We start from the raw sequence: 17,759 nt of genomic DNA, 5'->3' as shown, positions 1-17,759 counted from the left end.
ACACTCCAGAAACACCTCGATACATCCCGTCTCTGGTACCATACAGATCACACGCAGCGGAGGCGAGAGCTGGGGCAGCCCCCCGAGTGAGTCACCAGGACCCCACTGTGGCCTCTCTGGGCGGCGTCTCTCCAGCAGGCTGCCGCCCTGCCTACACCTGTGGGGACAGCGGAGGGGAGGAGGGCTGGCTCTACCTGAAAGGGCTTCTCTCCAGTATGAACCAGTTGGTGTCGTTTTAGTTTTGAGCTCTCAACAAAAGCTTTGCCACACTCTGCACAGACGTGGACTCTGGGGCCGTGGGTGTGCAGATGTTTTCTCATGGCAGAGTTATCCCTGAACATCTTTGTGCAGCCCTTTGAACAGAGAGAGAAGCTTAGTGGTTCACACTGCAAACTGTTACAAACGATTCTACCGCCTGACAGCCTTCACTGACACAATACAATGACCCTCCCAACCTCCCCACATACATTTTACTTCATATTACAGTAGAAATATTATTTACGACAAAAAAAAACCCCAAAAAACAGCTGAAAAAGGCCTTAACATGAAATGCAAACTTCTGTTTTACAGTGAGGAAACTGAGGCTTAGAGATGTCTTTAAGTAGACTTGCCCAAGGTCACGCTAGTAGTAGGAGCCAGGCTGGGAGTAGAACCCAGACACCCTGGCTGCCGGCTACACCACGGCCGCCTCACCCGGCTATGCCCCCAGATGAAGTAACAGAAGCACTGAGAGAAACGGAGTTAAGATGACGGCAGTCCACCACTACCTTTGGTGGGCCCCGTATTCTGTGCTGCAAGAATGGGCTGTCATTCTCCATCGCCTACTGTTCCCTCTTCTCTCTTTGCCTCTTTCCCCTTCTTGACAGAGAAAGAAGCAAGAGGGTCTCCAAGGAATGGCAACTACAGAAGAAATTTATTTTGTGAGACACTAGGAAAAGAAGCAGGTAAACTGATACCAGAGCGGGGGCGGGAGGTAGATGGGTAGGCGATGCTCGGGAGAAGCATGTCCTGCACCATTTCTTCTGCAGTTGTTGCCCAATAATGGAGTGAATGGGGAAATGATCAGACAGCAGGACAGAAGGACAGCACGAGTCAACACTGCACAGCTTCACAGGCAAGGGGGGCGGGGGGGAGGGGGCGGGGCACCACAGATTTTTCACCTTGACCCCTAGGCTGAGTTTCCATCCAGAAAATGGAATTGGAAAAAAAAAAAATCTTTCTGGAAAAGAAGTACAGAGAGAAGCTAGAGAGAAGACGAGCACTTAAGGCATAACTGTTTTCAAAAGCTTATTAGTATTTGGCCTCAACAGAAATGCTTTTACATATCAAAATTTCCACAGCAAGAACATTAAAAAAAGAGACAAAAAGAACTTATGGGTGCACAGCCATCAGAGATGAGACCACGAAAGTAAATTTATCCTTCTCCAATTGTTGTTGTCTTTTTAAATTTTTTACTCCATTCAAAATCTCTCCCCTCCTGTTTTTCTGTACCACCTACTTGATACTTTATTTTCACCTCCAATTACGTTTAAAACAGACCCAATCAATATCTCAAAGTACTTTTTAGGCTGTCATTAAAGACTAATAAACAGCCACATTTGAAAACAATTAAGTACTCCCTAGCAACACACAATTAACAGGGTAAATTAAAATTGCGAAGGAAATGATGAAGTCTTATTAGGGTCACTTCAGCCACATCCAAAAAGATTTCCAAATTTCCATAAGGAGCGCACAGTCCCATAAAGGTCCATGGGTGAGGCACAACCCAGCGCCTTAAGACTGACTTGTTGAACAATCCAAAAAGAATAAAATCCTAACAGAGTATATTCAGTACAGTGATAATAAAAACACTGGCACCCTACAGTAACCCCATTTAATGGTACTTAAATTTAAGTGGCTTTATGGAACAACAATACTTACATCACAAGATACAGTCTCTTGAATTTAGAAACCAGATTATAGTTCCTCACTGAATCTCAACTATGAAGATGGAAACAGAAAGTGCGATTTCTTACAGGCTCTCTAACTTCATCCACAGTAATGCACACCTTCCCCCTAGCGTTACTTACTTTATGAGGGCAAGCTATTGTTCTTGGAGCATCATCTTCTTTAATTTTTCTTGGCTTCATTCTTACCAAAGGGGGGGAAAAAAAAGAGAGAGAGGTTTGTAGGAATGGGTAGACTCATCTGGCATAAATCGTATAGTCCCTAAAATGCTTTCCCTATAGGTACAAAAACTAAGATTACAACATGCTTCCGTGAAGGGGAAGGGATGAGAAAACTCACATTCTCCGAGGACCTGCGACTGTGAAGAAGCACTCTTCCAACCTACAGGTAAGTATTCTCAAGCACAAACAGGACTGAGTGGCTGCCTATGGTCTCATAGCTGATAAGCTGGTGCAGCTTAGGATGGCACTGTGAGCTGCATGATTTAAGTATCTGCTCTTTTCCCCAAACTCTTTAAAAAATAAAAAAGACCAACAGCCCCAAAACCACAGATGAAACTCCTAGTGGGAGCAAAGTGAGGTAAGCAAAGTGAGGTATCCAAAAGCAGCTGCTGTGATAATAAGGGTGCTTTAAAAAAGGAAGATATGGGAGGGGGGTCTTAAAACTATATATCCTATACAACTGCTTAAAAAAGGGGGGGTTGTCCATCTCATACTGACAGAAATGATCTTTATAATAGACTCTTTTTTAAAAAGGGTACAGAAAAGTCCTTTTAAACAGAGAATTATTTATATACATATACGTATAATAGCTCTAGAAGGAAACACAACAAACTGTGAGTAATGGTTACTCTGCGGAGGAGCCCCTAGGGACTGGCGGGAAAACCCCCAAACCTTTTCACACTGTTTAATTTTTATCATACTATTAGTTTTGGTGTTGGTGGTGATGGGAGGGAGATTATAGTTTCGACCACTTGGGCAGTCAGGGAGAGTCCTGCTTGTGGAGTTACTACCCAGAGCTTGCTTATTTGGTAACTTACCTACCTGCTATTTTCACTGAACCAACCTTTGGTCTTTTGTCAAAACTTTCTCTCCAAAACTCACTAAAGATCTGTGTGTGGTAGAGGGTGAGAAATTAAGAGTTCCTAGAAAAACTAGAAAAAAAGATTTAAAATCTCTGAAACCGATGTTCTTGTCCCTAGCTTTGCCATCTCACACTCCTGTGTGAGGATGCATATTTAATACACAACTAAGCTGATGCTCCCTGAGAGCAGGCTCACTTACCACCCCTCTTTTACTATGAAAGACTGCTGCTGTCATCTTGAAGGGAGCAAAGGCCCTAACAGTATCATCCTTCTTCACTCTTGATCTGAGAAAAGGATTCCCTGAGGCTCCTTACTTTATTAAAACCTGAACTCATGAAATCACCTCTTTAAACTTTCCACATCCTGGATGAGCAGAGGTGAAACAATTCATCTGGTACCTATAACTTATCTCTAAAGGAGTTTGTTCAAGACAGTACAAATTTCCTACTTGGAATTCTAAGAGAACGTTTTCAGTCTGGTATCCTCCCCAGTCCAACCGTGTAGATACTTGTTCTTTCTTGTACTTGGAAGATTACCACATCAGTTAGCAAACATCTTCTAAGTGCCTGCTGTGTACAGGGCTCTGAACTAGCCTATGTTACCTTAAATAGAGTTTGGGTCTGAGTTCACAAAACCAGGTACACAAAAATTTGGTGCCACTGCGCCACCTGGAGGTTATAATAACAGAGTCTGAAAAATAATAGTGATTCATACGACAGGGTTCTACACCAATCAAATGTTAATAATAAGAACTGTATATTAAGAACCAAGCTTTAATCTTCCCAATTAAGATGTTTACTCTTTGATGATTCCACTCAAATGCTGTCTTGGCTGTGAAGATAACTACATGATTGTCCAAATTCACAGAATGGTACTAACCTAAAATAGGTGAATTTTACTGTATGCAAATTATCTCAAAAACAAAAAACTCTGACTTTAAAAACACATTCACTGGGTTGACAAATACGTCGTACTGACAACCTTTCCCCTCTTCCACCCGCCTTAGGGCTTGAACGTGGGGACAGTGGCAGTCAAATGCCTATGACCGTAGGATAGGTGTGGCCCAGTTACCTACGAGTGTCCCCAGACCTCACAAATTTTCTTAAATTCATTCCTAGGAACTTAATTTTGTTTTATCATGGAAAATTTCAAATATACACAAAAGTAAAGAGAACAGTCCTATGTGCCATTCACCCAACTCTTGATTCATTTTTTGAATGTTATTAAGTGGCATTTCTTCTTAAAATGTCATTTTTAAAATGTGTGCTAATATTTAGCAATATACTTAATTTTAGAACTAGAGTTTAAAACGCATCTGGGCAAACACCCTTGGACTCAAGGAGGAAGTGGAGGTATTTAATTGCAGCCACTCTTAAGCTCCTGAGCAAATCAGTCTTGTTCACTTCAGAGTGGCAGTATACGCAGGTACCTTTTACATTATATTCGAATGCAAACACTAAAAAGGGCATTTTCCAAACAAGCGTGCCTAGATTGAAAGTGTTCTGTTTTGTGAGTAAAGACTAAAATTAAAATCTTTGTGGCAACAATTGGTACATAAACCTACAAAATAAAAAAATATATATATATTTGAAATCCTAAAAAAGAGAGTAATTTTTTAAAAAGACTAAAATTATATACTACTACTTAGAATACCTTCTTGACCCACCCAAACTAGTCAGTCACAAGTAACCAAGATACGAGTTTCTCATTGACTGAGAAGCTTACAAAGCTCTTGGACCCGGAGACGATGACAAGAGCATTAGCATCGTGAGCGAGGTGGAATGGGATGTGTGACTGGGTGCCGGCTTCAACCAGCTGCACGACCTTGAGCAAATCACTTAACTTCTCAGCCTCAGTTTCTTATTCTGTAAAAAGGTATTAATGCTACCTACTTAAAGCTGTGGAAATTAAGAGATGATGTACGTTAAGCTCTTGAGAAATGACGGCTTTTATTACCGCCAACCTGTGCTAAATGGGCCGAGGCAAAACTGAGTTCATTCCTTAAAAAAATGCCAGTTGTATTTAACAACCCAGAAGGTACTGGTGGCTCCAAACCACCATTGTCAAATAAAGGACTGAGAGACTGAGAAAGAACTGCACAGGTAACGTGGAAAGGCCCCTCCATGTATTAGAAATGATACGGAGGAGCCAGGTAGGCAACAGAAGTTTCCCATTCAATTAAAAATAGAGACTACGTGCCCTATGACGTGACTGCTGATTTTACACTCTGCCATTCTGCATACATTATGAAGGCTGGACACCAGTACCACTAACTGCAGGAATTTCCTGGACAATTTTCAGCAGGGCGTTATGTAAACCAGAAGTTCTGACTAAGTTAAATCTGTAAATGTCCCAGAAGCCAAGATGAAACATTTCTGAAGAAGTGATTCCTGAATGAAAATAAGCAGCTTAGCTGACTCCAGACTGGAACCAGCTGTGCTGACGGGACAGAAGGCCCTGTGTAACAGCGCTGCCATCTGCAAGCACCGTTCACCTCCCTTCTTTGTGTTGCCTAAGGCAAACGAGCCAAAGTTTGTTCAAGGGGTTCTCTCTTAGTGTACGTTCATGTGATATTGAGGGGTTTTATGGCATTTCAGCTCCACCATCACACTTCATCTTTATATCAAACCAGTGAAAAAGCCTCAGGGTGGGTAGTGAACCACAACAACAAACCACCACCCACTCGGGACTGATCGAACCACTTGTTATTCTGATCTTCCTGCTCAGAAGGTTTCCAAAGGGCTAAGTTTAGTTAATGAAAAATGCACAAAATTTAATCAGGGAACAAAATTCTCTAGGTCCCACCCACTGACCAATTTTTGAAGTATTTACTAAAAACACATTTCAAGAAAGAACAAAATCACCATAGTCCCACCTCCGCGATACCATGACTTTCAAATAAGTCATTATTTCTTATACCTGTTCACACACACTAAGTGATTTACTAAGCGGTCTAGGCTCAGTGCAGCAGGAACCTGAACATTCTTTGGTCAGTTCCAAGTCCAGTCTAGAATCCTACCATGCCAGTACATGGAGGGGAGGGGAAAGCAACTAACATGCCACCTTAAGCCGAGAACTGAGTCACAGGGTGGAGGTGGATGAAAAGAGGAGGCCAGGAGAACAAGTTCTGTGCATTTTTTTTTTTTTTTTTTTGCGGTACGCGGCCCTCTCACTGTTGTGGCCTCTCCCGTTGTGGAGCACAGGCTCCAGACGCGCAGGCTCAGCGGCCATGGCTCCCGGGCCCAGCCGCTCTGCGGCATGTGGGATCCTCCCGGACCGGGGCACAAACCCGTGTCCCCTGCATCGGCAGGCGGACTCTCAACCACTGCGCCACCAGGGAAGCCCTTCTGTGCATTTTTATGAGCCAAGAAGATAAGATATGGCCCCCAACAGTTTGAAACTTGGCGCTTCTTTGTCAACAGCTTTGAGACCCAGTCACCATTCTGGGGTCTCTGGAAAGTCCTATTCACAGCTGTTACATTGTCAAAATGTGAAGCCCTAACAGAATAGGGCATTCCAGGCTCAACTATTTCTCACCACCACTGCCCAATTAGAGAGGTTTATTTGGTTTTACTCATCTTTTCAAGAGATACTATGGAAAATGGGGAGGAGAATGAGCCCAACCTCACAACTGCCCAAATCCTGTACCTTTACTTTGTACATGTTGTCAAGGGGAGCAAGATTACATTCTATTCTGTATACAAAATGGAATCTTTAACAGGCTGATTATAAAAGATAATAAACACACACTATATTCAGGTAATTACATAAGTAATGCTTATTAAAGAATTTAACTGTGTGCTAGGATCATATTTCATGCTCTGCAAGTCCAATACAGTAGAGCTTCAGTTACCAAGGAGAGAACTTTCCTAGAGTCGAGTCAAATGAGTGTTCTCTCTTTAAATATGGTCAAGATTATGCCCCATTTTCAGGCCATGGTTTTCTTAACCCTGCCATGCTTGTCATGGACTTTCTATCTTCTCTTCTTTAGAAGACTCTTTCCCATACTACCAAGATCTTCTAGCTCCTTGCTCATTCTATCCACTACTGAATGAAATGGACTTTTCTTAAAGAAATTCTTACAACCCACTGACTTCCTATTCTAAACTGAACAAGTTTTCCAGCCTGTTGCACAGCAGTCTTCTTGATTTTCTGTTCACTGTATTCTTTAGGAAGTCTTCCCTTTGATGTTCATCCTCATTATACTGGAGCACACCCTCAAGTAACCTCTTCAGAAAGGATGCATGCAACATAAAACAAATCCTTAGGTGTCTAAAACTGTCATTGTTTTGCCCTTGTGTTGGACTGATAGCTTTGCTGGATCAAGAATTCTGTTTACAATAATTTTCCTCAGAAATCTCAGAACATTGCTCCTTTGTCTTCTAATTATCTATTGCTGTTGAAGAAAATTCTCATTCAGGTTTAATTACCATCCTTTTGTAGACCTATCTTTTCTCCCTGGAAGCTTTTAGCGACATGTGCCTGAGTTTAGAGCTGAAACATCCTGGAGTTTCTGTTCAGAAAACTGGGGACAAGCTTTAAGATTGCTGCCCCAATTCTCCAGCAAGGGGAACAAGGCTAAGGGTCACCAACACCTAATTACTTCTACTGCTCACTACCCATGGGCCCCACCTCTCTGCAAAATCTTGCCTCAGCCCTCCGCTCCTCCACCAGAATTACTTCACAATATATTATTTAGAGAAATATTTATTCTTCCCTCTCTTGGCCCTTCTGGAAACTCTACTGGCTCTTGGAATGCTGTACTTACCTTTTTCTTTTCTCTTTTCTTTTTTGGCCGCACCCCACAGCATGTGGGATCTTATTAGCTCCCTAACCAGGGAGGTGCAGTGGAACCTGTGCCCCCTGAGGTGGAAGCATGGAGTCTTAACCACTACACTGCCAGGGGAAGTCTGCTGTACTTATTTTCTTGAGTCTGAATGATCCTTTGGCTCTGTCACTGGTTCTGAATACAAGGGCCTTCCCAAGACTTTATTCTTTTCTCTCCAAAACCTCCTACTGCCCCCCGCCAAGAGCTTATTTACAGAACACTCTCATGCTCTTAGCTGGCCCCCATCAGACGGCTCTAGCCCTAACTTACTTCCTGAATCCATCTCAAGTCCAGCACGGATGTCTCTTCAGCATGTAAAACCAAACACTGCATACTCTGAACCCCACAACAGCACCCTCTCCCAATTTCCCTGTCACCTATGGAGCAAAGCTTTTAATGTGCATTTTAAAAAAATTAATGTGCATTTGCCCCTCCCTCTAGACATACAGCCAAACTGTCTCTGTCTTCCACTGTCTCCTGTCATCTCTGTCACATTTACTCACATTTACATAGTCTGACCGCCACCCACCACAATTCTGGCTCAGGCCTTCATGAGCTCTTGTTCAACTGGTTTCTCCCGCTTCCTGGGTGTCCCTGCACCCATCCAGCCTGGATACAGCTGAAAAGTAATTCTCTCAGATTAAATCTCTGATCATACAACCCCTTCTCTACTGCTCAAAAACCTTCACCCGCTGTCTACTACATACTAAAGAGCCCGTATCTTGGCCCAGTATTCACAGGCTCTAATGATCTGGTTTATGTTTACCTAAACCCAGTCATTTCCCTGTAAGCACCCTAATTCACAGCCAAACTTGACTACTTCTGTTTTCTGAATATATACTGGACAGCGAATGCGTATTCTGTGTTCATGTTGTTCTGGCATGGAGGCCCCACCATGAAAGCCCCATCCACCCGTCAGAACTCTATGTTCTTCAAGGCCCAAATCAAATGCTGGCCCCTCCACAAAGCCCTCCTTGATTCCCGCGTCCCAGCTCTCTATCGCTGGGATAGCAGCCCATATACCCTAATAAATCCGAGTACCATAAGGAAGATGTGACTAACTTTAGGAACACATGACAACATTAAACACAGGTATGATATTTGGCTCAATCTGTCCAAAAACTCTCGACCTCACTGCTAACTATGTACCCTACAGATTCCATTTTTATTTGTACTTCTGGTGGGGAGGGGAGCAGGGCAGTTAATATTCAATTCACATATCTGTATTTAAAATACAAACAGCAAAAAAAGCTGGAACACGGTGTCATTAACAAAAGGATAGGGCCTTAAGTTTTTTAAAGCCATGATAAATCAGAAATAAATTAATGTTTATATTCCCTATAACTACAGTTTCACTGGAAAGGAGAAAAGGGTACAGACCCTTTTATCAAAGCACAATGGTATTCTTATACCCACGTGACATGTGGAGAAACTGAGGCTCCAAATGGCCAGAGGCCGCCCAGCTTGTTGTTGGCAGGCTGGGAGGAACCAGTACACCCCAGGGTCTCCAGCTCTTCCCTACTCTGCTCTCAAGAGAGGGGGGCGGAAAGAAAAGGTGCTCCACTCTGTTAGACAGGACAGGAGAGCACAAAGATTTCTTTCTTACTGATTCTGTCTTTGCTTCAATTTCCTGGGCTGTTCCAGGTTCCATTCAACCTCAAGTAGGGAAAAGGAGTATACTTCCTACTCTAGATTTTATTAGTTCATTTCATTTTATTCAGAATTTTACATCTGTGTGGGTTTTTTCACGTCCTTATAAAAACTGCCAAACTATACTAGAAAATAATGTAAAAAGGGGCCAAGGTTTCTATAGGAATCTGGCTGGTTTCAGGCAAAACAAATAAACAACCATTGGGTTCAGACCTTCCTTCCTGCTCCTCACCTTGGATAGTCAGGCACAGGGTCCTGGCCCTAAATATTTGATCTCTTCCTGTCATGCCAGCTTAAATCAACAAAACACCGGGAGCCTAACTGATGACCTGCTGAAATTGGAACTGATGAAGTCCTTTCCAGCGGTCAGCTGTACAAATCCAGTACAGACCCAGGCCTCCAGCAGCTTCAGACCAGGACAATACACGCAAATTTAAAATGTATACAAAGAGGCCAGGAGGCAGTGTAAAGATCCATTTCCAAACAAATTAAGTGCAATTTTATTTATTCACAAGCAACATCAATTACAGAATTAAAGAGTAGGTATTTGCTTCATCTTATTCAAATCTAAAATGGTGCCAGTTACATTCATAGCATAGTTACCACTGAAAATAAAAACCAACTGCTTTTGTTTTCAGAAGCTTCCCTAGAGCAAGAATACAAACCACTATTGTAACTTAGGCACCAAAAAACACAGCTGGCAACACTCAAGTACTTTCTTTAACTAAAAGAAAGGAAAAGTTCTTATAACTTACCTAGCAAATTCTGCTAGTTGTTTGGGATCTGAGAGATCAATGCCAGGTATCCCTCCAGGAGGAAGTTTCTTTCCTGTCATATACTCTGAATAATCGGGAGGTGAGTTCTCTCCAATGATCTGTTCTTCAACCACCGTCTCATGGTCAATATCTTTTTTTTCATCTGAAAAACATCATAAGATGGATCGTCTTAGCTGAGTAAAGAAGTATATGTAAGCAAACACATTTTTAAAACCATAAAAAATGCTTTCCTTAGCAGCTTCTTAAATGGGTGATTTATAGCCATTACCTCTTAACCACCCAGTCTTTCTCCTCAATCTCTTAAAACCCTGTTTCTGCTTGAAGGTCACCAAAATCCTCAATGCCAAAGTCAACAACCTTTCCCTCACTGCTCCTTCTTAGCCTAGTGGGAAGCGTTGGCCATCACTGTCCTCAGCGTCCACGTTTCCCGGTTCTACGCCCACTTCTCTAACTGGCGGCTTATTTTCGGCTTCCTTGCTTCTCCTCCTACCACTTCTCAGAGTTCTGCTTTCTGTACACCACACACACTTCCTGTTAACCAGCAACTCTGCAACGCTGACTCAGATCTGATTTTCTAGGCTTCACCTCTTAGCTAGCCTCTTGCCTACCGCTCCAGCCTCCTCATTCTTCACTCTTCTCCGCTCACTCTTAGCTCCAGCTATATTGGCCTTTTAAGTTCCTCCAAGGTACCATGGCCCATCCACCCTAACCTCATGGCCTTTACCCGTGCAATTTTTATTGACTACGACGCGTACTCAGAGCTGTGTGATTTCCGTCACCCACTCCCACTAGACTGTAAACTCCACGAAAACAGGGATATTTGTCCGTTTTGATCCCCATGTATCCCGTATCCCTAGAGCCTTGCTCTGAGTCGGCATGTACGTTGGTCCTCAATAAATATGTGTTCAGGGACTTCCCTGGTGATCCAGTGGTAAAGAATCCACTTTCGAATGCAAGGGACATGGGTTCGATCCCTGGTTGGGGAACTAAGATCCCACATGCCTCGGGGCAACTAAGCCCACAGACCTCTCAACTACTGACCTTGTGTGCCTCAATGAGAAAGCCCGTGTGCCACAACTAGAGAGGGAAAATCCGCACGCCACAACTAGAGAGAAGCCCCCGCGCGGCGGCAGAAGATCCCACATGCCTCAACAAAGACCCCACGTGCCACAACTGAGACCCGACGCAACCAAAGAAATGAAGAAAAATAAATAAATAAATAAATAAAATATGTGTTCAAAGAATGTAGGAGAGCTCTACTACCATCACAAATCCAACAGGTTAAAAAAAAAAAAGAAAAGGAATACTGACCCCCACAATGAGTCTCCTATATTCTAGACACCAAATACTATTGACCATTCTGGGTCCTATGCTGTCTGGTCTCATTTTACCATATCTAGTATTTTATTTCTCCTTTGCACATGCCCTCTATATTCCAACCAGTCTGTTTTTCACACAGGTTAATTCAGAAGTGCTTGGAAGGAAATATTCAATAAGAATAAGGAGTTTCTGCCTTTGCTCTTTCTCATCACCTCTCTCCAAACCCAGCCTACCCTCTGGAGTCTAGCTCAAATTCTCTAAGGGCTGGCTGATTCCATCGCTCCAACCTCAGATCCTTACCTTTGAATTCCTGGATTATTTCTGAATAATAACATTGATGAACTCTAAATCACGCTGTTTTGAACTTTTGTTGGCCTTGTCTCTCAAACTAGAGTGAAGCGCCCAGAGACCAAAACCAGTCTTCTACTACTTTGGTGACTAAAGCAGAAAATAGAATGCTTCAAAACTCTCGATGCTAACTGAAAATTTCTGCTTCTCCATCAAATTGCTTCACAATGAAAAGCACAGAATACAACAGTTTTAAACTTTAAATGCTTCTCCTTTCCCACTGCTCTTCACTTCAGGGAACATTATAGGTCATTACAAGGAACCACAGAATATAATAGCAGCTGACATGTTATTGAATGTTTCTGGGAAGGCACTATTTTAATCACTGCACATATTACCCTATGAGGTGGGCAAATTAGCAAGTTCATTTCACAGAAGAGAAAGCTGAGACACAGAGAGGTTAAGTAACTTGCTCAGGGTTAACCAGTTAGTAACTGACGGGTGAACTCTAAGACCTGAGCACTTTACTGTTAGGCTCAGCCGCCTCTTGTTTGGAACTAGAAAGAATCTGATAATATAACCCAGGTTACCCGTTTACATATGAAGAAGCCTAAGAAAATCTCGCTGGATGCATTAATAAAAAAGAAGAGGAAATGTGGCTACTGATCACAAGTTACAAAGCTGGGATTCCGCACTGTAACCAGATTCTTTCATTTCTTTTCTCAGGGCTGTGATAATTCCTTTACCCTCTGATCGCTCCAGCCTAGGCACAACTACTACCACATCAACTTTCTAGTGGTATCGAAATAAACTGGTGGTTAGGGAGGCTATTTTTCTTCACTGAAACTATTTTTCTTCTCACAGTGAAGACACATTCTTGTTGGTATCTTTCTAATAAATATAAGAATGATGGCAAGGTTGAGAATCACTGCTGCTCTGAGCAAGCCACTGATAAGGATTACGTCTCAAGTGTGCTGGGGCAGAAACAAAGCTGAACTCTTGGCATAAAGGAATCACAGGCTCAACCATTCCTTGTATTAGTTCAACACGTAATAACTGAGGGCCTCCTGTGAGCCTGGCACTGATCTAGGCAGCAGAAACAAAACCAGGTCTCTGCCCTCATGGGACTTACATTCTGGCGAGGGAAGTGGTCTCAGTTGTTTCAGGCTGCTACAGCAAAAATACTCTAGACTGGGTGGCTTAAACAGAAATGTATTCCTTAGAGTTCTGGAGATCAAGGTGCCAGCCCATTGAATCCCTTCTTCCTGGTTCCCACACATCAGATGTCTTCTTGTTGTATCCTTACATACACACCATTTCTCATCACATTACATAGCTTCTGTCTCTTATTATAAAAGCACTAACCCCATCCATGAGGGCTTTATAACCTAATAACTTTCCAAAGGCTCCACCCTCCAAATGCCACTGCATCAGGGATTAGGGCTTCAACGTATGAATTCTGGGGTGACACAAACTGAAGTCGAATGAGGAAATACTTCTTGAGGATCAGTTCTTAGTTCCAACATTCAAGAATATAAAATACCCAGAAAACAATCAAATGATTAAGAATCAGAATACATGGGACTTCCCTGGTAGCACAGTGGTTAAGAATCAGCCTGCCAATGCAGGGGACAAGGGTTCAAGCCCTGGTCCAGGAAGATCCCACATGCCACAGAGCAAATAAGCCCACGTGCCACAACTACAGAAGCCAGTGCGCCTAGAGCCCGTGCTCTGCGACAAGAGAAGCACCGCGATGAGAAGCCCACGCACCGCACTGAAGAGTAGCCCCCACTCGCTGTAACTAGAGAAAGCCCACGTGCAGCAATGAAGACCCAATGCAGCCAAAAATAAATAAATAAATTTATTTAAAAAAACAAAACAGGTTAGATTCAAGTTTTATTGTGGAAAAGGAATGAACATGGCTGGGTGATGAATCAGACGGGGGGGGGTGGAAGAGGGATGTCAAGTATGCCATCTCAGTTTCTTGTTTGTGTTTCCTGGAGGACAGTGGTGTCATTAGCTAAGATGGAAAATGGGGGAAGAGACAACCTGCAGTAGAGGATCTGGAATCCCACTTTGGTTTGGCTCCACTGGCTAACTGTGCGACACCTAGTGGACAGACCTCAAGGAGGTAAGAAATAGCTACGTACTGGGGATAAAAAGAAATCTAGGTTGGAGAGAAATATAATGGGAATCACTGGCATACAAACTGCATTTAAAGCTGCAGAAATATATCTTATCTATAAAAAAAATATAGGAAGAGAAAAGGCTCAGAACCAAAAGCTGTGTAATTCCAATACTGAGAGAATGAGGAGGACTTTGCAAAGGAGACTAAAGAGATGTGTTCAGATAGACAGAAAACTACCTTTGTCCAATGAGAATCTTAATCAGTGACACACCAATTGAAAGTGGCACACAGTGAAAGCAATCTGTCCTGAAGTACACACAATAAGTGCATGATCTGTACATCATTTTAAAAACCGCAACTAAACTGATTAAAAATCAGTCTGCTTTTGATTATCACTATATACCTGCACTTTGAAAACAATGTCAGTGATACAATATTCTTTCCTTAAAAAAAAAAATTTAAAAAACTTTTGTTGGCCTAAGTTCTAAATAATTGCTGTGGTTACTGTACGCTTTCATAATATATACTTAAAACTTCAAATTATCATCACATATTTCTTACTTATTCCTTAACAAACATTGTATTTCATGGAAGTTAATTTGGAGAACTCCTTGAAGACCAGTGCACAGAAACTGTAAAACAGACGGTTGTTAACTATTCAACAGCAAAATTTAAGAAAATAAACTATTTATATAGGGGGAAAAAATCACATTTCAAAGAAGACTGCTAGAGAAATGACAAAAGATGCTAGGATCTATTGCCAGAAGAAATCAAAGATGTCTGCCTCATTTTCACCAAGAACTGGACACATATTAAAGCAACAGATCAAATTATGTCACTGTTTGCTATAATTTGTCCATTTTATCTGATTTTTGCAAAGAAAATCTTCAGAAGTTTTTGCCAAATAGAAGAGAAATTTATGATGCACTGAAAGACAAATAACGGCATTTACAGACCATATGTACATAAGCTTCCCTCTTTGTTCAAAACACCTAAGTGAGAAGTATTAATTCATTTTTTCTTTTTGTACAATTTTATTTTAAAATGTTTTACTATTATAATATGTATTCAAATACAGATTTTCACTGCCTGCAGTGGCCATTATTATATTCCTTCCATTTCAGAATGACTACTGAAATAGATTCACTGTATAGAAGAGGATGAAGGTGTTCACTGATCAGCTCTGATTATCAAGTTTCTTATATGTGTTACTGAGTTCTAGTGACTGGCAACAGAGTAATTATCAAATACACATCAAGGGACTTCCCTGGTGGCACAGTGGTTAAGAATCCGCCTGCCAATGCAGGGGACACGGGTTCAAGCCCTGGTCTGGGAAGATCCCACATGCTGTGGAGCAACTAAGCCCAAGCGCCACAACTACTGAAGGCCAAGCGCCTAGAGCCCGTGCTCTGCAACAAGAGAAGCCACCGCAATGAGAAGCCCACACACTGCAACCAAGAGTAGCCCCCACTAGCCGCAACTAGAGAAAGCCCGTGCACAGCAATGAAGACCCACGCAGCCAAAAATAAATAAAATAAAATAAATTAAAAACAAACAAATACACATCAAAGTAAAGCATGTTCATGAAGCAAAGTATCTAAATTTGCTTTAAAATCTGTTTTGTATATTATTCTCTGGAGTTTTCCTTGAGGGTAGGACTTAGTTAATTATCTCATTGTTTCAAGGGGACAGGGTTAATCCATATTAGAAGTGTCACCAAAATCAGTTTCTATAGTCTTGAAACTAACGTAACACAGTAAATCAACTATACTCCAAAACAAACAAAAAAATCAGTTTCTATAATCAGTGTGACTTAAACTTATAATTGTGATTATACAACACAACTGGGCAGTGCAAATGAAAACCAAATATCAGAATTCCTGTTTGGAAAAAACTGAGAAAACAAGTCATTGATTCAAAGAAGTAGGGTGGTAGGAAAAACGTAATATTGAGAAAACTTCTAGTCAAAAGTGTGGATTAGATGATTCCCGTGCTCACTAATACTATGGCTAGAGGCAAATGACCTACAACAACCAGGCCTAAGATGGAAGGTGTTGGAAAAACAAACTCTAGCCAATACCATCCAGCAATGGGGTGGCACACTTTGAGTTGTTTCAGCAGGACAATCTATTCATTTACATTTTAAAAACATTCTTTTTTCTGTACATGGAACTATTCAAAAGGTTAAAAAGGTACATAAATAAGTCCCTGTCTCTTAGCTATTCAGTTTCTAAGTTACCAAAGCTCTCAGTCATTTGAGAGGCAAAGCAAAGAGACTCAAAACATTTACAGTCAAAAAGAAATGACTAAGGAACTAAACTAAATGTAAAGGCTGGGAGCACTCTACAGGCCTAGAAAACAGGTTCATAAGTGGAGCTTCACATGCCCTCCATGCTCCCACCAAACTGGTTTGCTTGCAATGTTATTCAATGTCTGATAAAAGGTATGTGAATAAACACAACGCTCCTTCCCTTCCTGCCCACCTCTCATCCCCCACCTGGGCTTTCCAAAGCCCAGATCAAGATCTCTTTCCTTCAAGAGGCCTCTCATTGCTATCACTGACCTTCTTTGGTCTCCTTACTTATTAAAGGGTAGACCACCTATCATATATAAGGCTGAAACAAGGTAACACATTAAATGGGAACCATGGTGTCAGGAAAAGAGGTGTGCAAAAACACCTTTATTCCAAAAAATAAACAAACAAAAAACCTTTATTCCACTTTGCCCTCCCTCCTGGGCCTAAGGGGAAGAGTAGGTCCTATGCTTATGGTTTTTAAAGAATGTTGAACTTTTAAAAACTATAGTAAGCCAAGTAAAGAATCACCTTCAATTAGGTTACATTTAAGTCTTTTGGCTGCTCCAAGACACTACATGAAATCTGACACTATACTAGCTGGAATCTGTGCATTGCTATCACTCAGTGGGCCCCTTATATAGAAAACAGTTTATTTTAGAATTCAGTCCTAAGAAAAGTTTGATTCCCTTAGAAGCTTTTCTATCTTAGAATCAGCTAACAGTAGTATAATTTCCTTGTTTATCTTGATTGCCAGGAAGCTCATTAGGGTTGACCCTAATGCTTCCTTTTTTTCTGTGATCCTGATTTTCACCAATTTACATATTTTTTTTATCTACTTCCCTATTTATTTATTTGTGGGTTGGCTAGATTTTGTTTCTCCACACCTTCCATCTTAGGCCATTAACTTTGGTCTGACCATTCTAGGTAACTTTTGACCAAAATGACATTATATACTCACCACCGCCATGAAGCCAAACCTTCACCGAAATGGGGGGGAGCTAATACTTGAGATTCATTGTTAAGCAACAGACAAAAATCAGACATAGGCTGTTTCCACTTTTCCCCACTAACAGAGACCTTAGGAAAGGATACTATCATTTACTGAGTACCTGTTTCATGCCAGCAACTGTCACATTCCTCAATTCAAACAAAACTTTTATGGTATTAACCTCAAGTTTTTGGTTGAAGAAATCAAGCCTCAGAAATGCCAAGTAGTGGGACTTCCCTGGTGGTCCAGTGGTTAAGACTCCACGCTTCCAATGCAGGGGGTGAGGGTTCGACCTCTGGTCGGGGAACTAAGATCCCACATGCTGCATGGCGCGGCCGGGGCAGGGGAGAAATGCCAAGTAGTGTATCTAAAGAGGCAAAGTGGTAGATCCAGGATTTGAATCTAGAACTGACTAAAGTCCATGCTTTTTCTAAAAAAGGAATGCTTCTCCACC

At 41.8% G+C, this 17,759-nt stretch overlaps 1 protein-coding gene across 1 annotated transcript in view; it reads right to left on the bottom strand.

Moving 5' to 3' along the window:
- The window catches only part of YY1 (YY1 transcription factor), a 30,309-nt gene that overhangs the window by 5,838 nt on the left and 6,712 nt on the right, over positions 1 to 17,759 (bottom strand). The window contains exons 2-4 of the mRNA XM_004262396.4: positions 10,265 to 10,427; positions 2,070 to 2,130; positions 195 to 353 (exon numbers count right to left, since the gene is read on the bottom strand). Of these exons, the coding sequence (XP_004262444.1) occupies positions 195 to 353; positions 2,070 to 2,130; positions 10,265 to 10,427 (383 nt within the window). The remainder of the gene's footprint in view (positions 1 to 194; positions 354 to 2,069; positions 2,131 to 10,264; positions 10,428 to 17,759) is intronic.

This window comes from Orcinus orca, chromosome 2, assembly GCF_937001465.1.
Source record: "Orcinus orca chromosome 2, mOrcOrc1.1, whole genome shotgun sequence".
Taxonomy (NCBI): domain Eukaryota; kingdom Metazoa; phylum Chordata; class Mammalia; order Artiodactyla; family Delphinidae; genus Orcinus; species Orcinus orca.
Note: the sequence above shows the minus strand (reverse complement) of the source record. Positions and strands in the feature narration are given on the sequence as shown.